The 24,287-nt window shown below is 48.0% G+C and overlaps 1 protein-coding gene across 3 annotated transcripts in view; it reads left to right on the top strand.

Annotated features, from left to right (window-relative positions):
* PGM1 (phosphoglucomutase 1) overlaps positions 1-24,011 on the top strand; it is a 304,177-nt gene extending 280,166 nt beyond the window's left edge. For all 3 annotated transcript variants that reach the window (XM_063939194.1, XM_063939193.1, XM_063939192.1), the window contains one exon: positions 23,758-24,011. In XM_063939194.1, coding sequence (XP_063795264.1) covers positions 23,758-23,847 — 90 coding nt within the window. In that variant the 3' untranslated portion in view covers positions 23,848-24,011. The remainder of the gene's footprint in view (positions 1-23,757) is intronic.
* Positions 24,012-24,287: the final 276 nt, after the last annotated feature.

Here is a 24,287-nt window from a genome sequence, read left to right as displayed (position 1 = left end):
AAGGATGGCAGTTCAGGATCACTGGATATTGCCAGTAATGCCAGGGTTGCTGCATCAGGGTCCAATGTATTACCCGAACTTGCAGTATCTTCATTTAACGGTGTGGAAGTTGAGCGGTCAATTCTAAAGCACAAAGGTCTGTCCGACCAGATGGTTCAATTATTAATGAAAGAAAGTTTCTTCGGACTCTTACTATACAGTGATCGCGCTGAGCCCAAAAAAAAGTGGGTCCCAGGGACCCCTCACTTTTGAAAATTGGGGTCCTACCGGTCTTTTTCTGGGTCCCATCGGAATGAAGGTTCTTTTAAACTTAATCTTGTTTGGACACTACAAAAGTGTTGCAAGCTGGGGTGATGGGGGTGACAATGCTGCTGGGCTGTGTAGCATTAGGCAGGAAGTGAATTGGTGTCCCACCTCCCAGACCGCAAAGCAGAGGGAATGCGCGCCACAAAATTTTAGGGGCGTGGCTTCGTGGGGAAGGGGCGTGACCACATAATAGTGCCAATTCACATTACACCACACAGTAGTGCCGTTTATACACATTGCACCAGGTAGAACCTCCTATGCACACTGCGCCAGGTAGAGCACTTTATACATATTGCGCCAGGTACAGCACGTTATACACTTTGCACCAGGTACAGCACGTTATACACTTTGCACCAGGTACAGCACGTTATACACAATGCACCAGGTACAGCACGTTATACACTTTGCACCAGGTACAGCACGTTATACTCTTTGCACCAGGTACAGCACATTATACACTTTGCACCAGGTACAGCACGTTATACACTTTGCACCAGGTACAGCACGTTATACACAATGCACCAGGTACAGCACGTTATACACTTTGCACCAGGTACAGCACGTTATACTCTTTGCACCAGGTACAGCACATTATACACTTTGCACCAGGTACAGCACGTTATACACTTTGCACCAGGTACAGCACGTTATAAACTTTGCACCAGGTACAGCACGTTATACACTTTGCACCAGGTATAGCACGTTATACACTTTGCACCAGGTAGAGGACTTATACAAATTGCACCAGGTACAGCACGTTATACACATTTCTCCAGTTATTGCACGTTATACACATTGCGCCAGTTAGAGCGCGTTATACACATTGTGCCAGGCAGAGCGCGTTATACACACTGCGCCAGGCAGAGCACGTTATACACACTGCGCCCGGTAGAGCGCGTTATACACAATGCGCCCGGTAGAGCGCGTTATACACAATGCGCCCGGTAGAGCACGTTATACACAATGCGCCCGGTAAAGCACGTTATACACAATGCGCCCGGTAAAGCACGTTATACACAATGCGCCCAGTAAAGCACGTTATACACAATGCGCCCAGTAAAGCACGTTATACACAATGCGCCCGGTAGAGCATGTTATACACACTGCACCAGGTAAGAGCACTGAGGCACACTGCACCAGGTAAGAGCACTGAGGCACACTGCACCAGGTAAGAGCACTGAGGCACACTGCACCAGGTAAGAGCACTGAGGCACACTGCACCAGGTAAGAGCACTGAGGCACCCTGTACCAGGTAAGAGCACTGAGGCACCCTGTACCAGGTAAGAGCACTGAGGCACACTGCAATAGGTAAGAGCACTGAGGCACACTGCACCAGGTAAGAGCACTGAGGCACCCTGCACCAGGTAAGAAAACTGAGGCACCCTGCACCAGGTAAGAGCACTGAGGCACCCTGCACCAGGTAAGAGCACTGAGGCACCCTGCACCAGGTAAGAGCACTGAGGCACCCCCTGCACCAGGTAAGAGCACTGAGGCACACTGCACCAGGTAAGAGCACTGAGGCACACTGCACCAGGTAAGAGCACTGAGGCACACTGCACCAGGTAAGAGCACTGAGGCACACTGCACCAGGTAAGAGCACTGAGGCACACTGCAGTAATCACCGTCGTCCTCCTCCTCCCTCCCCCCCCCCCCCCCCCCCCCCCCCCCCCCCCCCCCGGGCCGTAGCAGACACAGGGACACAGACTGGGAACGCACCACACGTGCAGGGATCGGCGTCCTCCGTGATCTAGTGGGTAAAGCTGGGCAAAGTGCCTGGGGCTTCCCGCGGTGCCGTCTGAGGCAGTGGCCGCGCTACCGCTCTTGCCTTTGATGTGTTCTCTCAAAGCAAGAGCGGTAGCGCGGCCACTGCCTCAGACGGCACCGCGGGAAGCCCCAGGCACTTTGCCCACCTTTACCCACTAGATCACGGACTCTGATCCCTGCACATAATTGCCAGCACCTCTCAGAGTCCCTGTGGCAACCCCCGTCCCCCATCCGCACTATAAACTTACGGACACCGAGTCACCCTTCCTCTGCAAGCAGCCTGGCGCCAAAGAGGAGGGGAAACTGGCTCCACCTCCTCTTTATATCATTCAGCACGGGGCCTGCATGTCAGTTAAACAAATCCCCCTTACAGATTGGCGGAATGAGGAGCGCGTCCCCGGGGACCCGCCCACTTTGTAAACTTGAGTCCCATGTCTTCAAAAACGGGTAAAAAACGCGCTATAGCGCGTTTTTGCGATCACTGCTATAGGGTGTGGAAGAAGTTTATCTCATGGTCGGAGGATAACATTGATGCTTTAAAGGCTGATATCCGACAGATATTACAATTCCTGAGTGAAGGATTTGAGAAGGGTCTGGCAGTTTCTACGTTTAAGGTGCATATATCAGCCCTTAGTATTCTGATCGATAAGAAGTTGTCCGAGAATAGCCTCATTAAAATGTTCTGTCAGACTATCAAAATGGAACGTCCCAAAATCAGACCAACACTGCCTCCTTGGGACCTGCATCTGGTTCTCAATGCGTTGATGGTACCGCCATTTGAACCGCTGCAGGAAATTCCATTTAAAATGCTGACATGGAAAGTAGTTTTTCTTACAGCTATAACCTCGGCAAAGAGAGTTGGTGAGCTGCAGGCTCTATGGGCGGAGGAGCCCTATCTGAATATCATGCCAGATAGAGTGGTGTTAAGAACTAATCCGGAGTTTCTACCGAAGGTGGTTTCATCTTTCCATATGAATCAGGAAATTACCCTACCATCTTTCTTTCCACATCCCATAACTGAGGATGAAGAAAAATTCCATATGCTAGATGTGAAACGGGCAGTCTCCATATACTTGGACAGAGTTAAGGAAATCCGCAAGAAGAAAAATAGGATTTTGGTACTTACCAGGTAAATCCTTTTCTTTGAATCCATAGGGGGCACTGGAGTACTCTTGGGATATGGACGGCTTCCGCAGGAAACAGGGCACTGAATATTTAAATTTAGAACTCTCCTCCCCTCCATATCCCAGAGTACCTCAGTGTTTTTTACTGAGCCGAACAGGAACTATAGAGAGGTTGACAATGGAGAATTACATATAACGTAACGGACAACAATAAAGTTGACACATAACGTTAATGACAACTAAACAGTTGTCACCATAACCGATAGAACTTTATAATTTGAACCAGTCGGTGAAAGTGTGTTACTATAAGATCCCCTGAACTTACCACAAACCAGGTAAAACTGCTGTGGGTGGGCGTCCAGTGCCCCCTATGGATTCAAAGAAAAGGATTTACCTGGTAAGTACCAAAATCCTATTTTCTTTTTCATCCACTAGGGGTCACTGGAGTACTCTTGGGACGTACCAAAGTTTCCCTTGTGGGCGGGAGAGCTGTTTGGCACCTGTAACACTATGCGGCCAAATCTAGATGCTGATGCCGCAAACGTATCAAACTTGTAACAGCGCACAAACGTGTGCACTGATGACCATGTAGCCGCACGGCAAAGCTGCGTCGTAGAAGCTCCACGACCAGCTGCCCATGAAGTTCCCACAGAACGTGTGGAATGAGCTGTTACTGATGTAGGCGGCTGTAACCTAGCATGAAGGTAAGCCTGACGTATAGTCAGTTTTATCCATCCGGATAAGGTCTGCTGAGAAGCTGGCCAACCTATCTTGGCAGCATCATAGAGAACAAACAACGTATCCGTTTTACGAACTGTAGACGTTCGGAATACATAAACACGGAATGCGCGTACCACATCCAGAGTTCCAGAATGTCCGGTTAACACAGGAACTACTATTGGTTGATTGATGTGAAAAGATGACACTACCCTTTGGTAAGAAAACGGGATTCGGCTGAAGTTCCGCTCTGTCATCATGAAACCCCAAATACGGTGGCTTGCATGACAAGGCACCCAAATCTGAAACACGCCTTGCTGAAGCTAAGGCTAGGAGAAAAATTGTTTTACAAGTGAGAAACTTTATATCCACTTGCTGTAAGGGTTCAAAATATGAAGACTGTAAGAAATCTAAAACCAGATTCAAGTCCCATGGCGCTGTAGGTGGAATGAATGGAGGCTGTACTCTGAGGACACCTTGCAGAAAGGTGTGTACAGACGGCAATAGAGCCAATCGTCTTTGAAAGTAAATTGACAAAGCAGATACCTGCACCTTTAGTGTAGATAAACGCAGTCCTCCATCTAACCCCGTTTGTAGAATAACAAAAGACGGGATAACTTGAAAGATGATGTCGGAAACTTCCGAGTTTCACACCAACCTATATAGGCACGCCAAATTCTGTAATAATGAGCTGCCGTAACTGGCTTCCTAGCTCGTAACATGGTTGGTATAACCAATTCTGGAATGCCCTCTCTTCTTAAGAGGGCGGTCTCAACAGCCACCCCGTCAAACGCAGCCACGCTAAATCGGGGTAAAGGAACGGACCCTGTTGTAACAAGTCCGGACGTAGTGGGAGCGGGCAAGGATCGCCTGCGAGTAGTCCGCGGAGATCCGAGAACCAAGCTCTCCGAGACCAATGAGACACCACTAGTATGACTGTGACGGACTCTCTTTTGATCCGTTTTAGCAACCGAGGAAGCAGCGGAAACGGTGGAAAGAGATACACGAGGCTGTACGGCCACGCGACGGTGAGAGCATCCACCGCCACTGCCTTTGGATCTCTCGTTCTGGACACATACTGGGGCGTTTGGTGATTGTGGCGAGATGCCATCAGGTCCACCTGAGGGTAACCCCACCTCTGGACCAATATGTGAAACACTTCTGGATTTAATGCCCATTCTCCTGGATGAAAATCCCGACGGCTGAGATAATCTGCCTCCCAGTTGTCCACTCCTGGAATGAACACTGCAGACAATATCACCTGGTGGTATTCTGGCCAATTGAGGATTCGAGCTACTTCCCGCATTGTCATGCGGCTTCTCGTTCCTCCTTGTTTGTTGATGTATGCGACTGCCGTCGCGTTGTCTGACTGCACTTGGACAGTCTGAGAGCGAAGCATGTGTACTGCTTGTCGTAGTGCATTGTAAATTGCGCGGAGTTCCAGGACATTTATAGACAGCAATCTGTTGTGATCCGCCCAGAGACCCTGGAGCTGACAATTTTGAACTACAGCTCCCCAACCTCAGAAACTCGCGTCCGTCGTTAGAATTATCCAATTCCAGCCGCCGCCTGTGGTTAAATTGTGTACCTTGAGCCACCAGAGTAGAGACACCCTTGCCCTTGGCGACAACCTCACCCTGTGGTGAATCTGCAGATGCGATGCCGACAACTGTGCGAGCACATCAAGTTGAAATGGACATGAGTGAAATCTTCCGAACTGAAGCGCTTCGAAAGCCGCCACCATTGTTCCTAATAGGCGAATACACAAATGTACCGAGACTGTGCGTGGCTTGAGCACTAATTGTACCAGATGGCGAATAATCTGTACTTTCTGTTGTGGTAGGTAAATTCTTTTGAGACGGAATTAGATGTGATTTCTTGAAGTTGACACTCCAACCGTGGTGAACCAGTACATTGTACGCTTGCAGCGCCTGTTGGAGGAGCATCTGTTGAGATGGAGCTTTTATGAGCAGATCGTCTAAGTACGGAACGATTGTCACTCCCAGGGATCTGAGATGAGCTATCATCACAAACATCACTTTGGTGAATATCCGTGGCGCTGACGAGAGGACAAACGGTAGAGGCTGAAACTGGTAATGGTTGTGCCGTATTGCAAAACGCAAGAACCTCTGATGAGGTGACCAAATCGCAATGTGTAAGTACGCATCCTTGAGATCTAGCGCAAGCATGCATTCTTGTGGCTCCAAATCTGCAATTACTGACCGCAGAGATTCCTGAGAAATGCATTTGTCCAATTTAGGACCAAACAACTTCTGGCCACCGTATTCTTCGGACCTCTGACTCCGCTTGCCAAGAACGCAGTCGTGCTGTAACTAGCAACGATGAAAAGCGAGACGTGAGCTGACAGCCGGCAGCCGAAGCTGTACATAGATACTCAGCAGCTTCTCAGATTAGCGATAAGTATAACGTGATCGTCATGTAGAGCAGACTTGATTTCCGTTATCCATACAAATAGCGCCTTAGTGACCCAAATGCCCTTCTATCTTACGTCTGAAGGGTCTTTATAAGGTTTGACACAGACGATGGCGGATTCTCCAATGTAGATGTCACTGTGTGGAAACGGGTAAGTAGACTTAAATCTGTGAGGTATAGAACCGGTTATTCGGTTCTTTCGTGTTTCTACTAACATCTTATTAAGATATTCCTAAATAAGAACCCCATTGGAGATCTCTGTCGTTTAGGAAATACGACTTTATTATATGTTAGAGGCTCCTTAGTCTCTGTAAACTTCAGAGACTGACGCACTGGCCTGATGAGATTATCAATGTCTGGGCTGTCAAAAACCGCACTATGTGACTGCTGGTGTAATGTGCCCTCCTCACCCTTATTTAGCGCCGTGAGGTTTGGCACAGAATTGTTAGACTGCAACATAGCAGAAACGGGTAAATTATAAGACAAATTAAATTTATCCCTTGTACCCAAAGTGAAGTTGGACCTTTGCAAATGCTGAGACTCCTCCGTTAGATCTGGCGGTGTCACCCGAGACTCCGATTTTGCCGCTCGTGTCGAGCGGCGGCCAATTCTAATTGCAACCCAGCCATTACATTTGCTTGACATAGGATCTGGGAATGAAACCGGGTTTCGGAGTGGAAACCTACAAAACATACTGTACATGTGTAGATTCATGTACAGACATTGCAGTAAAACTTCTTTTTAGTCTTTGCTGGTGCCGTACTCATTATGCAGACAGACAACACAATAGACAAAGACAGACACTTGCACGACTCAGTAAAATTGTTACTTAAGGTGTGTAATATACATATATATATGGCCGAAGTGCAGTTCACATGGCCAGCCTATATGAAATCTGAACCAAAAATTCCCTCTAACACCCCTGCGCCTCCGGTGGAGTAGAGATGTAGGACAGGAACGTTCTGGAATTACAAACAGGAAGAAAACAGGAAGCATGGTTAAAATGGCCTCCATGCCATTACAGTGATAATCACAGGTCAGGTTACAATACATGCCTCCTGACTGCAGTTTAATATAGGCTCAATGGTCTACCCATATAAGTTTTTCTCCTTGCAGCAGCGCGGTGATCAGACTTGTCCCCCCCTCCCCCCTCCCCCTGTGCTCCCTGTAGCGCTGTGTCTCAGCGGGGAGCGTTGCCGGGAAGCTGACCTTTGCAGGGAGGCGGGGGACGCTTGTGAGGAGAGCGGGCGAGTGAACATTATGCAGACAGCGGAGTTTGGCTGGCTGGAGCGGCGCGTAGCGGCTTCCGGCGGCGCTAGTGTGAGCGCTGAGCTGCGGCGGTTCTCCCCCTCTTAGCGCTGGTACTTTGATGTACGTACAGCGCGGATGGAGCGGCTGGGCCGGCGGCCGGAGCGGCTGGGGCGGGCAGCAGCGGCTGGGGCGGGCGGTCGGGCTGTATCAGCGGCGGGAGCGGGCGGCGTATTAACACGGACCCCACACAGCGGGGCGGCAGCGTGCTCTGACCGCCCCGTTCCACCCCAGCATACCTTGTCTCCTGGTAGAGAGGGCTGCGACGGGGCTTCTTTCTGTAAGCTCCGTCCAGCTCTTGCAGCAGGCAGTGAGCTGCGTGTGGCTGTGAGGGTGCTCTTTGTGAGGACCGACACGCCATGCGCTGCTTCGTGCAGCGGCACTATCCCGGACCCATATTTTTAGTAGAAACTGGGAAGGGATGTGTTTAAGTAGTAATAAAAAAGGTAAAAATTAAAAACAAAATCAAAAAATATTCAAAGAAAAGTGTGGATCCCCACACAAGCCTCTGTTAGTGCATGAGCACAGAAAAAACACTGAGGTACTCTGGGATATGGAGGGGTGGAGAGTTGTAAATTTAAATATTCAGTGCCCTGTTTCCTGCGGAAGCCGTCCATATCCCAAGAGTACTCCAGTGACCCCTAGTGGATGAAAAAGAAAATAGGATTTTCGTACCTACCGGTAAATCCTTTTCTCCTAGTCCGTAGATGATGCTGGGGACTCCAAAAGGACCATGGGGTATAGACGAATCCGCAGGAGCTTGGGCACACTATAAAGACTTAAACTGGGTGTGAACTGGCTCCTCCCTCTATGCCCCTCCTCCAGACCTCAGTTAGAAACTGTGCCCAGGAGAGATGGACATTTCGAGAAAAGAATTTATCATTTAAACACAGTGAGTGTTATACCAGCTCACACCACAAACATACCGCAAGACATGGCCTTCAACAGAATTCCAGCCCACGGTATGAAAAAACATACAGCCATATGCTGAGAGAACATGCAACACAACCAATAATAAGAAACCGCATGCAACGGCATGAACAACGTCAGCGACAACCTGACAGAAAGGAAACACCACAAAGTGCAACCATTACCAATAACTGCAGATACAGTACGCACTGGGACGGGCGCCCAGCATCCTCTATGGACTAGGAGAAAAGGATTTACCAGTAGGTACTAAAATCCTATTTTCTCTTACGTCCTAGAGGATGCTGGGGACTCCAAAAGGACCATGGGGTTTATTCCAAAGCTCCAGACCGGGCGGGAGAGTGCGGACAACTCTGCAGCACCGATTGAGCAAACATGAGGTCCTCATCAGCCAGGGTATCAAACTTGTAGAACTTAGCAAAGTGTTTGAACCCGACCAAGTAGCTGCTCGGCAAAGTTGAACCGCCGAGACTCCTCTGGCATCCGCCCAAGAAGAGCCCACCTTCCTGGTAAAATGGGCCTTCACCGACTTCGTTAACGGCAATTCAGCCGTAGAATGAACATGCCGAATCCTATCACAGATCCAGCTTGTAACAAGTCTGCTTAGAAGCAGGGGCCCCAATCTTGTTGGGATCATACAGGATAAACAGAGCCTCTGTTTCCCCAATCCGAGCCGTTCTGGCTACACAAATATTCAAAGCTCTGACTAAATCGAGAGACTTCGAGTCAGCCAAGGCTTAAGTAGCCCCAGGCACCACAATAGGCTGGTTCCTGTGAAACGCAGAAACCACTTTTGGCAGAAATTGTTGCCGAGTTCTCAAATCCGCTCTATCCACATGGAAGATCAAATAGGGGCTCCTGTGAGACAAAGCCGCTAATTCGTACACCCGCCTTGCGGACGCCAAGGCCAATAGCATGACCACTTTCCAAGTGAGAAACTTTAACTCAACCTCTCGTAAAGGTTCCAACCAGTGTGACATAAGAAACTGCAACACCACGTTAGGGTCACATGGTGCCACTGGGGCACAAATGGAGGTTGGATGTGCAGCACTCCTTTCACGAAAGTCTGAACTTCTGGAAAGGTGTCCAAATCTTTTTGAAAGAAAATTGATAAGTGAAATTCTTCCGTAGGAGCCTTCTTGGATTTACACCAAGACACATACTTCCTCCAAATACGGTGGTAAAGCTTCACCGTAACTCCTTTCCTAACCTGAAGCAATGTTGGAATTACTTCACCGGAAATACCCTTACGGGCTAGGATATGGCGTTCAACCGTCATGCCGTCAAACGCAGCCGCGATAAGTCTTGATACACGCCTGGTCCTTGCTGTAACAGGTCCCCTCGTAGATGAAGAGGCCAGGGATCTTCTATGAGAAAGTCTTGAAGACCTGGATACCAAGCCCTCCTTGGCTAGACCGGAACAATGAGGTTCGCCTGAACCTTTGTTCTTCTTATGTTTATCACCTTTGGAAAGAGTGAAAGTGGAGGGATCACATAGACCGACTGAAACAACCAAAGGTGTCACGAGGGCGTCCACTGCTATAGCTTGAGTGTTCCTTGACCTGGAACAATAACCCTGAAGTTTCTTGTTGAGGCGAGACGCCATCATGTCTCATTGAGAATTTCCCCAAAGACTTGTCACTTCTGTGAAAACTTCTTGATGAAGACCCCACTCTCCTGGATGGAGATCGTGTCTGCTGAGGAAGTCTATTTCTCCGTTGTCTACACCCGGAACAAATACCGATAATAGAGCGTTTACATGCCTTTCCGCCCAGCGGAAAACTTTTGCGACTTCTGCCATTGTCGCTTTGCTCCTTGTTCCGCCCTAGCGGCTTACTTACGCCACTGCAGTTAAGTCGTCCTACAGAATTAAGACGGGCAGATCGCGAAGAAGATGTTCGTCGTAAATAGCTCTTCATTCAAGAAAGCTTATTGCGGACAAGATTCCCGGCTTGACCTTTTCCCCTAGAAATTCTTCCCCTGGAAACACTGCTTCCCAGCCTCGGAGACCTGCATCCATGGACACCAGGATCTAATCCTGGATCCCGAACCTTCGTCCCTCTAGGAGGTGAGAACTGTGCAGCCACCCCAGGAGAGATATCCTGCAATAGGATTATTTTCCGGTGCATGTGCAGGTGAGACCCGGACCACATGTCCAACTGGTCCCGCCAAAACCACTCTGGCATTTGACCCGCTCACCGAATGGCCTCGTAGGCTGTAACCATCTTCTTCATAAACGGAACGCATCGATGGGTTTACACTGTTGCAAATCTGATCCGACTCTGGATCCTCAGATCTCTTTCCACAGGAAAAAACACGGAACCTCAACCGGGCAGTATCCACTCTGACACCCACCTCCGAACTCTGCGTCGTTGGGTACAACAGTCATTCCCACTGTTGAAAGAACAGTCAGAGAGAAACAACGATTTGCACCACTCGTTTCTTGATCTCGCCTTAATCTGGATAGCGTCCCAGAACAGAATAAGAATGACTCTTACTGTTGAAAGAGAACCATCATACTGCCATTACTCCTATGAAATGGCAAAGACAATCCTGGATATCCACCCAGGTAGTCCGAATGCGGAGAACCACGCATTGAAACCTCTTAGTCTTTTTTTTTTTTTTTTTGGAACAGCAGAACAATTCCCTAAACCTGACGCACCTCTGTACGGCGTCACGTACTACCTCTTCCAGAAGGGAAACGGCAAGATTTAATAGAAAAACAGTGAGGGGTAACATTTGTAACTCAGAATGTCCCCCTTCGGATTATACAATCAAGCCACAGGTCCTAGGCAATTCTCGGACTAACGGAAGATTAGTAGACGAGTCCCCACCAGAGTGGGATCCAGCCAGATAGACTCAGCGACCTGTGGCGGACGTGTTAAAAAAACAGCAACCGAGATCCGGTTCTGTAGGCCAAACAGGGCTGCAGAACTCTTACCTTTTCAGCTTCCACTGTCTGCACAGAAAAGGAAAAAAGAACGGTATCGAACGATTAAAACAACTGCATCCCACAAAAGAATGCGTCCCCAACCGTTGCGAAGTAGTCAAACTCACAAGCTAGACTTACCAGTGGTATCCGCCGAGATTGACTGAACGGAGGCATCCCAGTATCTCTCGGAAACAACCTCAGCAGTTTTCCCCGGCCACACCTTCTGCCGTCACGCGGCAACCTGCTGCAATGTTATAGAATATAATCAACATAAGCAACCTTACCCACACTCTGTAGGGTAATTCTATCGGATGCCTGTCCGAACAGAACACTCCCCCATGTTCATGCAGTGCAAATAAGTATAGAAATAAAATATCACTTAGCTTCCTGTGTATGATCCTTTGCGACCGGCTCTGCGTCGACCAAGAGTTGACTGCCACAATGTTCTCTCTGCGTCGGAAAGAGAATAATATTCGGACTCCATGAGAGGATCGAAAACCAACTCGTCACGGCCAATCTAGAGCTTAATCAACAGAGCGACCAGCACATAAGAAGAATACCATTATTTCAGGATTTATGGATATACATAAATGTAATACACAATAAAACACACATATCCTAACCATGCATATATAAACATATATATATATATATATATATATATATATATATATATAAAAAGAAGACGGTTTCCCAAAGGAGCTTGTACTAGTGCTCTGGTATATAGCAGTGTAAATAGTATCCTTAATTGTAGTTTTAAAAAAGGATTTTATTTCCTTTTAAAGATACAATACATAAAATTATTCAATTACATTCAATGACATTTTATACACGAGATGATTAAAAGCAATGTTCCATTCTTAGTCATATAGCGGTGACTCTTGAAGAACGCAATAGTTGTCTCAAATATATATATATATAACCTATACGCAAGTGGATTGTCCAGACCTGACAGTAATGTGTTCTGAATGTGTATGACCATGTACTGACATGCCCCGGATGTGGATCTACCAGGAACGTTATGGTCGACAGAAACTTAGTATATGTCGACAGCAGGGAATAATAAACGGGTAAAAAAATAACAATCTTGGAACCCCGAGGGGTCTGAGGGAAGCATACATATACACTTTCAATAAGACTCCTCCCACATATATCTATAAATATATAGGTACAAGGCAATAACAGCCTGTTAATTTTTTTACCCAGTAAATACCGTTGATGCCGACAGGGCACCCACAAACAACTGTGTCTCCCCTGGCGTGTTTACTTTTTTAAGCACACACACACACCAACCTGCTAATACTTCATCTTCTGAATCAAGTACCGTCATGCGCCGGCGAAGCCGACAGCTATCCCCACAGCAGCTTGTGACAAAGCCCTCACATATGTCGACTAACAGATAGTGGGTAAACAAATTGGGAAACACTGAATTTACGTATCACAACAAAGATTATGCGCCCCTTATAAAACATAATGCTATATGACTCCATATAGCATTAAAAACACTGTGCCCCCCCTCCTTCTTACTATACAGCAAGCCTTGGCGGGGACTGAGGAAAATGGCGCTGACTCCACTGTGAGGCTAAGCTCCGCCCCTTCTCGGCGTGCTTAAGCCCGCTCAAAAAGCATATATATAATTGAGCTGGGGGAACCTCTATACAGGGCATAACCCCCTGTATATACACATAAATAGATTTGCTGCCCTGGGCGCCCCTGCGCCCAGCACCCTCGGAAGCCGGTGGAGTGTGGGAGCAAAAGGCGCACAGCGCGATCGCTGCGGCACCCTGGCGGGGTGACATACCCGGTGTCCGGCCAACGAAATATGTCCCCCCGCCAGCGATCTAATTCAGTATAAGCCGCCCAGGGCGCTCCCCCCCAGCGCCCTGCACCCTGCAAGAGGCGATGGTGTGCGGGAGCAGGGAGCGCAGCACTACTGCTGCTGCTCCCTCCGTTTCGCGGCACACTGGCGGGGTGAACATGCCCGGTGTCCGGAAATCTAAATATGTCCCGCCGCCAGAGATCCAAACCTCCGCAACATGCCGTCCAGGGCGCTCCCCCCCAGCGCCCTGCACCCTGCCAGAGACGTTGGTGTGTGGGAGCAAGGAGCGCAGCCCTACCGCTGCTGTTACCTCCGTTACTGAGCTCTTCTGCCGTCACTGAAGTCTTCTGTTCTTCTAATACTCACCCGGCTTCTTTCTTCTGGCTTCTGTGAGGGGGGTGACTGCGTGGCTCCGGGAACAAGCAGCTAGGCGCACCTAGTGATCGAACCCTCTGGAGCTAATGGTGTCCAGTAGCCTAAGAAGCAGAGCCTTTAACTAAGTAGAAGTAGGTCTGACTTCTCTCCCCTCACTCCCATGATGCAGGGAGCCTGTAGCCGGCAGGTCTCCCTGAAAATAAAAAAACTAACATAAAGTCTTTCCAGAGAAACTCAGGAGATCTCCCCTAGTGTGTGTCCAGTCACTCCTGGGCACAAAGTCTAACTGAGGTCTGGAGGAGGGGCATAGAGGGAGGAGCCAGTTCACATCCAGTTTAAGTCTTATAGTGTGCCCAAGCTCCTGCGGATCCGTCTATACCCCATGGTCCTTTTGGAGTCCCCAGCATCCTCTAGGACGTAAGAGAAAATGTATTTGTTCTGTATTCCGGTGCTAGGAAGGGTGAAGCACCTTCAAAACTATCTATTTCAAGATGGATTAAAGAGTTAATTGTGTTTGTCTATGAAAAAAAAGTGGTCGCCCAGTTCCTGACAAATTAAGGCACACTCGACACGGGCTGTTGCTACATCCTGGGTGAGGAAGGCTCAAGTGTTGCTCGGGGATATATGTGCGGCCGCTACGTGGTCTTCAGTTCATACATTTTCCAGGCATTACGTGCTGGATGTGTCCCATGCCTACTTTGGGAAAGCTGTACTTACGGAGGCAATGTCATAAATTACCACTGAGCATCAGACGGGTTTTTTGTCTTCTATTTTTTTCCCGCCCTTTTTAGATGCTTTGGTCTATCCCAGAGTAATGGCTGCCATGGAGTGGTCAGAAGAAAGTAGCAAATTATGCTTACCGATAATTTCTTCAAGATACTCCATGGCAGTCTACAAATCCCTCCTTATTATGGGGTATATTCAATTAAAGTCGGATCCATTCCGACATGTATTTGTCGGAATGGATCCGACATCCCCTATTCATTCCCCATCTTAATTCGACTTTTTCAAGTCGAATTAAGATAGGACGCAGAGGAGGCGAGGGGGGTGAGCCGCAGGGGGGACAGCCGGCGGGCATACAGGGAGGATCAGCGCTACAATAGCGCTGCAGCAGGATGTCACTCAGCCGCCCAACCTCACGGCAGCTTCCACCCGGCTCCAGCAGCGTGCTGGAGCCGGGTGGAAGCTGCCGTGAGGTCGGGCGGCTGAGTGACATCCAGCTGCAGCGCTACTGTAGCGCTGATCTCCCTGTATGCCCGCCGGCTGTCCCCCCGTCTCCCTGCGGCAGCTATTCCGCCGATCCACGTGCTTTTCGACAAGTCGAATTTATCGACTTGTCGAAAAATGTAGCAAAATATTGAATAGGTTGAATCAGGATTCGACCTTAAAAAGTCGAAAACTTCCGTCTTTTCGACAGACGGCAGTTTTCGACTTCAATTGAATATACCCCTATGTGTTTCTCTATCGTCCTAGTGGATGCTGGGGTTCCTGAAAGGACCATGGGGAATAGCGGCTCCGCAGGAGACAGGGCACAAAAAGTAAAGCTTTAGGATCAGGTGGTGTGCACTGGCTCCTCCCCCTATGACCCTCCTCCAAGCCTCAGTTAGATTTTTGTGCCCGGCCGAGAAGGGTGCAATCTAGGTGGCTCTCCTAAAGAGCTGCTTAGAAAAGTTTAGCTTAGGTTTTTTATTTTACAGTGAGTCCTGCTGGCAACAGGATCACTGCAACGAGGGACTTAGGGGAGAAGAAGTGAACTCACCTGCGTGCAGGATGGATTGGCTTCTTTGGCTACTGGACATTAGCTCCAGAGGGACGATCACAGGTACAGCCTGGATGGTCACCGGAGCCTCGCCGCCGGCCCCCTTGCAGATGCTGAAAAGAGAAGAAGGTCCAGAATCGGCGGCAGAAGACTCATCAGTCTTCTTAAGGTAGCGCACAGCACTGCAGCTGTGCGCCATTGCTCTCAGCACACTTCACACGGCAGTCACTGAGGGTGCAGGGCGCTGGGAGGGGGGCGCCCTGGGAGGCAATGTAAACCTATTTTTTGGCAAAAAATACCTCACATATAGCCTCCGGGGGCTATATGGAGATATTTAACCCCTGCCAGAATCCGTTGAAGAGCGGGAGACGAGCCCGCCGAAAAAGGGGCGGGGCCTATCTCCTCAGCACACAGCGCCATTTTCCCTCACAGAAAGGCTGGAGGGAAGGCTCCCAGGCTCTCCCCTGCACTGCACTACAGAAACAGGGTTAAAACAGAGAGGGGGGGCACTAATTTGGCGTTAGAAATATATAAAAAGATGCTATAAGGGAAAACACTTATATAAGGTTGTCCCTATATAATTATAGCGTTTTTTGGTGTGTGCTGGCAAACTCTCCCTCTGTCTCTCCAAAGGGCTAGTGGGTCCTGTCCTCTATCAGAGCATTCCCTGTGTGTGTGCTGTGTGTCGGTACGTGTGTGTCGACATGTATGAGGACGATGTTGGTGAGGAGACGGAGCAATTGCCTGTAATGGTGATGTCACTCTCTAGGGAGTCGACACCGGAATGGATGGCTTATTTAGGGAATTACGTGATAATGTCAACACGCTGCAAGGTCGGTTGACGACATGAGACGGCCGACAAACAATTAGTACCGGTCCAGACGTCTCAAAAACACCGTCAGGGGTTTTAAAACGCCCGTTTACCTTAGTCGGTCGACACAGACACGGACACTGAATCCAGTGTCGACGGTGAATAAACAAACGTATTCCTAATTAGGGCCACACGTTAAGGGCAATGAAGGAGGTGTTACATATTTCTGATACTACAAGTACCACAAAAGAGGGTATTATGTGGGATGTGAAAAAACTACCTGTAGTTTTTCCTGAATCAGATAAATTAAATGAAGTGTGTGATGATGCGTGGGTTCCCCCCGATAGAAAATTATTGGCGGTATACCCTTTCCCGCCAGAAGTTAGGGCGCGTTGGGAAACACCCCTTAGGGTGGATAAGGCGCTCACACGCTTATCAAAACAAGTGGCGGTACCGTCTATAGATAGGGCCGTCCTCAAGGAGCCAGCTGACAGGAGGCTGGAAAATATCATATAAAAGTATATACACACATACTGGTGTTATACTGCGACCAGCGATCGCCTCAGCCTGGATGTGCAGAGCTGGGGTGGCTTGGTCGGATTCCCTGACTAAAAATATTGATACCCTTGACAGGGACAGTATTTTATTGACTATAGAGCATTTAAAGGATGCATTTCTATATATGCGAGATGCACAGAGGGATATTTGCACTCTGGCATCAAGAGTAAGTGCGATGTCCATATCTGCCAGAAGATGTTTATGGACACGACAGTGGTCAGGTGATGCAGATTCCAAACGGCACAAAGGTGTATTGCCGTATAAAGGAAGAGGAGTTATTTGGGGTCGGTCCATCGGACCTGGTGGCCACGGCAACTGCTGGAAAATCCACCGTTTTTACCCTAAGTCACATCTCTGCAGAAAAAGACACCGTCTTTTCAGCCTCAGTCCTTTCGTCCCTATAAGAGTCATATTTGCCCAGGGATAGAGGAAAGGGAAGAAGACTGCAGCAGGCAGCCCATTCCCAGGAACAGAAGCCTTCCACCGCTTCTGCCAAGCTCTCAGCATGACGCTGGGACCGTACAGGACCCCTGGATCCTACAAGTAGTATCCCAGGGGTACAGATTGGAATGTCGAAACGTTTCCCCCTCGCAGGCTCCTGAAGTCTGCTTTACCAAGGTATCCCTCCGACAAGGAGGCAGTATGGGAAAAAATTCACAAGCTGTATTCCCAGCAGGTGATAATCAAATTACCCCTCCTACAACAAGGAAAGGGGTATTATTCCACACTATATTGTGGTACTGAAGCCAGAAGGCTAGGTGAGACCTATTCTAAATCTAAAAAAATTTGAACACTTACAAAGGTTCAAATCAAGATGGAGTCACTCAGAGCAGTGATAACGAACCAGGAAGAAGGGGACTATATAGTGTCCCGGGACATCAGGGATGCTTACCTCCATGTCCCAAATTTGCCCTTCTCACTAAGGGTACCTCAGGTTCGTGGTATAGAACTGTCACTGTCAGTTTCAGACGCTGCCGTTTGGATTGTCCACGGCACCCCGGGTCTTTACCAAGGTAATGGCCGAAATGATGATTCTTCTTCGAAGAAAAGGCGTCTTAATTACCCCTTACTTGGACGATCTCCTGATAAGGGCAAAGTCCAGGGAACAGTTGGAGGTCGGAGTAGCACTATCTCGGATACTGCTACAACAGCACGGATGGATTCTAAATATTCCAAAATCGCAGCTGATCCTGACGACACGTCTGCTGTGCCTAGGGATGATTCTGGACACAGTCCAGAAAAAGGTGTTTCTCCCGGATGAGAAAGCCAGGGAGTTATCCGAGCTAGTCAAGAACCTCCTAAAACCAGGAAAAGTGTCAGTGCATCATTGCACAAGGGTCCTGGTAAAAATGGTGGCTTCCTACGAAGCAATTCCATTCGGCAGATTTCACGCAAGAACTTTTCAGTGGGATCTGCTGGACAAATGGTCCGGATCGCATCTTCAGATGCATCAGCGGATAACCCTATATCCAAGGACAAGGGTGTCTCTCTTGTGGTGGTTACAGAGTGCTCATCTTCTAGAGGGCCGCAGATTCGGCATTCAGGATTGGATGCTGGTGACCACGGAGGCCAGCCCGAGAGGCTGGGGAGCAGTCACACAAGGAAAAAATTTCCAGGGAGTGTGATCAAGTCTGGAGACTTTTCTCCACATAAATATACTGGAGCTAAGGGTAAATTTATAATGCTCTAAGCTTAGCAAGACCTCTGCTTCAAGGTCAGCCGGTATTGATCCAGTGGGAAAAACATCACGGCAGTCGCCCACGTAAACAGACAGGGCGGCACAAGAAGCAGGAGGGCAGTGGCAAAAACTGCAAGGACTTTTCGCTGGGCGGAAAATCATGTGATAGCACTGTCAGCAGTGTTTCATTCCGGGAGTGGAAACTGGGAAGCAGACTTCCTCAGCAGGCACGACCTCCACCCGGGAGAGTGGAAACTTCATCGGGAAGTTTTTCCACATGATGGTGAACCGTTGGGAAATACCAAAGGTGGACATGATGGCGTCCCGTCTGAACAAAAAACGGGACAGGTATTGCGCCAGGTCAAGAGACCCTCAGGCAATAGCTGTGGACGTTCTGGTAACACCGTGGGTGTACCAGTCGGTGTATGTGTTCCCTCCTCTGCTTCTCATACCTAAGGTACTGAGAATTATAAGACGTAGAGGAGTAAGAACTATACTCATGGCTCCGGATTGGCCAAGAAGGACTTGGTACCCGGAACTTCAAGAGATGCTCACAGAGGACTTATGGCCTCTGCCGCTAAGAAGGGACTTGCTTCAGCAAGTACCATGTCTGTTCCAAGACTTACCGCAGCTGCGTTTGACGGCATGGCGGTGGAACGCCGGATCCTAAGGGAAAAAGGCATTCCGGAAGAGGTCATTCCTACCCTGGTCAAAGCCAGGAAGGAGGTGACCGCACAACATTATCACCACATGTGGCGAAAATATGTTGCGTGGTGTGAGGCCAGGAAGGCCCCACGAAGAAATTTCAACTCGGTCGATTCCTGCATTTCCTGCAAACAGGAGTGTCTATGGGCCTCAAATTGGGGCCCATTAAGGTTCAAATTTCGGCCCTGTCGATTTTCTTCCAGAAAGAATTGGCTTCAGTTCCTGAAGTCCAGAAGTTTGTCAAGGGAGTATTGCATATACAACCCCCTTTTGTGCCTCCAGTGGCACTGTGGGATCTCAACGTAGTTCTGGGATTCCTCAAATCACATTGGTTTAAAACCAGTCAAATCTGTGGATTTGAAGCATCTTACATGAAAAGTGACCATGCTCTTGGCCCTGGCCTGGGCCAGGCGAGTGTCAAATTGGTGGGTTTTTTCTCAAAAAAGCCCATATCTGTTTGTCCATTCGGACAGGGCAGAGCTGCGGACTCGTCCCCAGTTCTCTCCCTAAGGTGGTGTCAGTGTTTCACCTGAACCAGCTTATTGTGGTGCCTTGCGCCTACTAGGGACTTGGAGGACTCCAAGTTGCTGGATGTTGTCAGGGCCCTGAAAGTATAGGTTCCAGGACGGCTGGAGTCAGGAAAACTGACTTGCTGTTATCCTGTATGCACCCAACAAACTGGGTGCTCTTGCTTCTAAGCAGACTATTGCTAGTTGGATGTGTAATACAATTCAGCTTGCACATTCTGTGGCAGGCCTGCCACAGCCAAAATATGTAAATGCCCATTCCACAAGGAAGGTGGGCTCATCTTGGGCGGCTGCCCGAGGGGTCTCGGCTTTACAACTTTGCCGAGCGGCTATTTAGTCAGGGGCAAACACGTTTGTAAAATCCTACAAATTTGATACCCTGGCTAAGGAGGACCTGGAGTTCTCTCATTCGGTGCTGCAGAGTCATCCGCACTCTCCCGCCCGTTTGGGAGCTTTGGTATAATCCCCATGGTCCTTTCAGGAACCCCAGCATCCACTAGGACGATAGAGAAAATAAGAATTTACTTACCGATAATTCTATTTCTCGGAGTCCGTAGTGGATGCTGGGCGCCCATCCCAAGTGCGGATTATCTGCATTACTTGTACATAGTTACAAAAATCGGGTTATTATTGTTGTGAGCCATCTTTTCAGAGGCTCCGCTGTTATCATACTGTTAACTGGGTTCAGATCACAGGTTGTACAGTGTGATTGGTGTGGCTGGTATGAGTCTTACCCGGGATTCAAAATCCTTCCTTATTGTGTACGCTCGTCCGGGCACAGTATCCTAACTGAGGCTTGGAGGAGGGTCATAGGGGGAGGAGCCAGTACACACCACCTGATCCTAAAGCTTTACTTTTTGTGCCCTGTCTCCTGCGGAGCCGCTATTCCCCATGGTCCTTTCAGGAACCCCAACATCCACTACGGACTCCGAGAAATAGAATTATCGGTAAGTAAATTCTTATTTTTTTTTCTTTTCTTAGAACTTGGATTAGGAGACACTTAAAGACTAATGAGGCCAAGGGGGTGTAGTCCTATACACCCACAGTGGGCGGGGCATGTAAAAAAAAAAAAAGTCCTGTCTGGACATAGGAGAATGGGATGTAAACCCAGAGTAAGGGCTGCCATGGAGTATCTTGAAGAAACGATATTATCGGTAAGCATAATTTGCCACTTTTCATGGGGTCACTCGGACTCATTAAAATGGAATCGTTTTATAAGTGACACAAACTCATTTTGAGTATATTTAGAATACATCCCATGTAAGGTACAGCAGAGGTTCCTTATCGGCGGTGCAGTGATCTGGCCCAAGGAGTCCTCACCCTTCCGCTCTGTTCTTCTACAGCTGGCTATTTCCAGGCACCCGTTCTCCTCTCTGTGAATTTCCCATTTGCATGAATGGGCCATCCTAAGACGCTGTGTTTAGGTATTTTATTTCTCCTCGCACTTTCCCCAGTAGAGAGAGTGTATAGTACAGTCAGAATATCCATATGTGTGTTTGGGGATGCTTGGGCCAGAATAGAGAGATAAACTACAGCTGCACACGTTTGGGTCAGAGAGTAAAAGTTTCTCACTACAAAAGCCGGAGGATAAGGATGTGAACGATTCCTTGGGAAATACATTCTGTCCTCACCCCCCGTAATCTAGTTATCTGAATTAGCACACCTGTGTCTTCCTTCCCTAGTGAATTATTCTCCGCGTGACCGTTTAATCAGTTCTTTCAGCTTTCTACAGCGTGAATGGCGTTTAATCAACTCTACCTCCTACCTAGATAGATTAGGCATAATTGACGTTCTTCCAGCCGTACAATATGGCTATTAAGCAGACAATGCAGTCATTTTATTGCAGCACCGAGCTGGAATCCAATCTTAACGAGTTCTTAATTCCAAACTTCTTTCTTATGTTCCCAACACATTGTCTCCTGGATGCTGCCAGACTTGAATTCTTTCCCATTCTCCGCTGTGGCTTTGGGCCACGATCGCGCTTCCTGCCGTCCTCAGGCAACTTTGACACATTTAATGGGTAAAATGAACAAAGGGAGGGTTTATTTCTACTTCCTAGTTGTTACAAATGTAAAAATCCGGCCATGTGTCAAACACCGTGTAAGTGGCATGAAATATTGATTGTGAGCAGGCAAGCTGACTGAGGAGGATTGGGGGGGATGTCTAAATATTGTCAATATTGTCTAAATATGTTGAACGTAACCCTCACGGCCAATGGACAGTTTTACTGCTCCAAGGTATCCACAGTCCGCCAAATAGTGCATAAAAATGTCAGCTTATCTGAATAACCCAAAGATCAAGTCACATGATCTCTCCCAGCCCACAGCCAATGGGATCACAGCTATGCGGTGACAAACGAGTCACCAAACAGATCGCAGGAGGCCAACCAACGCGTTTCTTCAACCTTTGTGATGTAATCCTGCATAGCAATATGCGTGGTGTGAGTTTCCTAGCAGCCGTGTATTGTGCAGGTGTATTAGTGAATTAGCATTAGTGCTCACGATGTAAAGAAATAGTCAGATGAGGGAGGCCACAACCCCGATGAAGTCTTTGCGGCGAAACGCTTCATCAGACCTCCCTCACTCTCCGTCTGTGATTCTTGCTGGACAGAGCTGCTGTGGTCTGGAAGGACTGTAATCCCTTTCATGTTGTGTCGGATAACTGAATTTATTGGTTTTGTGAATTTTCCCCTGATTTATTAACTACAAAACAATGTTTAACGGAATTGTTTAATAACTGTACATTCAGAATGTGTAGGTTGTATCATCCCGTGAACATAATACTATACTAGTGTTAGTACATCATTTTTCATAACCCGTTTATTCATCCTGCACCCCTACACGTTCAGCCGCGGGGGCCATCTTCATTTTATATTACTAGCAGGGATTCTGCAGGTCTTTCCCCTTATTTGCATACTGCAGCCATCGGCTTTCAGCCGGCACCAGTTACTGTATATAGGCCGGCATATAAGTGGCGCCTCAGTATGGCGGGTGCACACTACGTGGCCCCATCCTCAAAACTTCTTATGTGCCAGTGACGTGACCAGGAACCGTCATTTCCAGGCCTGGGCTTCCCCATTGGGCGCAGGAAAGCCTGTGTCATCACAGTGGTGACATCATCAGGGATTCCCAGGAGCCATCTCTGTCCCAGAGCTGCACGTTTTCTGGGATACACAAAGCCGTAATAAAATAAATAAAACCTCTACTTTACAAACCTATTCAAACTGAAATGTGATCTTGGGCGCACAGGTATAAAATACCTAAATGAAATGTCTGTGGCCATGAGGCCTTTAAACGGGGTAGGCTAACTTAAAGAAATGTCTTAAACTTATGACCAAACTAGTATATATTGTTTTACTTTTATATACCATTCAATTGTCGAATATTTAGCGTGACAGGCGGACTTTACTAATGATATAGAAAACCGTTTGCCTGTAATAATGCCATAATATAATGGAATTATTGGTAACATAATAACGCTGGTTTATTACCTTGTAAAATATTTTTACGCACACTACCTCGTGCCTAATTCGTCCTAGTCTTCTAGAGCAGGCCTGGCCAACCTGTGGCTCTCCAGCGGTTGTAAAACTACAAGTCCCATCATGCTTTGCCACAGTTTTGCTATTAGGGAATGCTAAAACTGTGGCAAGGCATGCTGGGATGTGTAGTTTCACAACATCTGGAGAGCCACAGGTTGGCCAGGCCTGTTCTAGAGGGTGATTCTGTAACTGACAAAGCGCCGTCTAGTATCTCCACCACCTCAGTTGCGTCGGTGCCAGGCAAAACCTGCAATGTGAATGGATGCAATATGTACATAACAGCCGTTGCGTTGAGTCGCCCCTCACGGATGATTGTTTGGCCCACAAATGTCTGCTTCAGCTGTGTCTAAGTGACGGACACTCCATGTCGTATATATCTCTAGATATTATTTTGGTAAATGAGGTGTAAGGGATGCCATCGCTTCGGACGGAAAAGTCTGTGTATAATTGAAATGTATTTTACTCTCTCCACACAGGTAATGCTGGCCCCTCTTGTCACAATTGCACTGAAGCTTTCGAAGTTACAAGAAAGAACAGGCCGCACATCCCCCACGGTCATTACATAAACAGATGAGCGCCATCGCACCTCAAAATAATCCATTTTTGTTCAGATCCCTTTAACTGTCTTCCTCAGTGTCTGTCTTCCCCAGTGTGTCCGAACAACCTGTCAGTTACCAATATGTATGTACAGGGATAGAGGCTGAGAGAAGTAAAGATATTTTGAAACTGGGCTGAAAGTTGCGTTTTATTCTTCGACGTCATCAAATGTAAAATGATAAATACTCTTTAAGCTTGCCAGGGGTTAATGAAACAAAACTGGAGCTGCAGATTGTTGATTCTCCACTAGATGGCGCCATTCACAAACAATGTTTGAAATTAAAGTCCTTTAAAGTTGGATGAGACATCCTAGCGGTAATTTAACCCTTCTGGCATTATATCCATTATTTTATTAAGATGATACTATTTGTGAACGGTCTCTTTCAAAGTTTTGCCTATTTTCGGGATC

This window comes from Pseudophryne corroboree, chromosome 9, assembly GCF_028390025.1.
Source record: "Pseudophryne corroboree isolate aPseCor3 chromosome 9, aPseCor3.hap2, whole genome shotgun sequence".
Classification (NCBI taxonomy): Eukaryota; Metazoa; Chordata; class Amphibia; order Anura; family Myobatrachidae; genus Pseudophryne; species Pseudophryne corroboree.
This window is presented reverse-complemented; position numbering and strand designations above follow the sequence as displayed.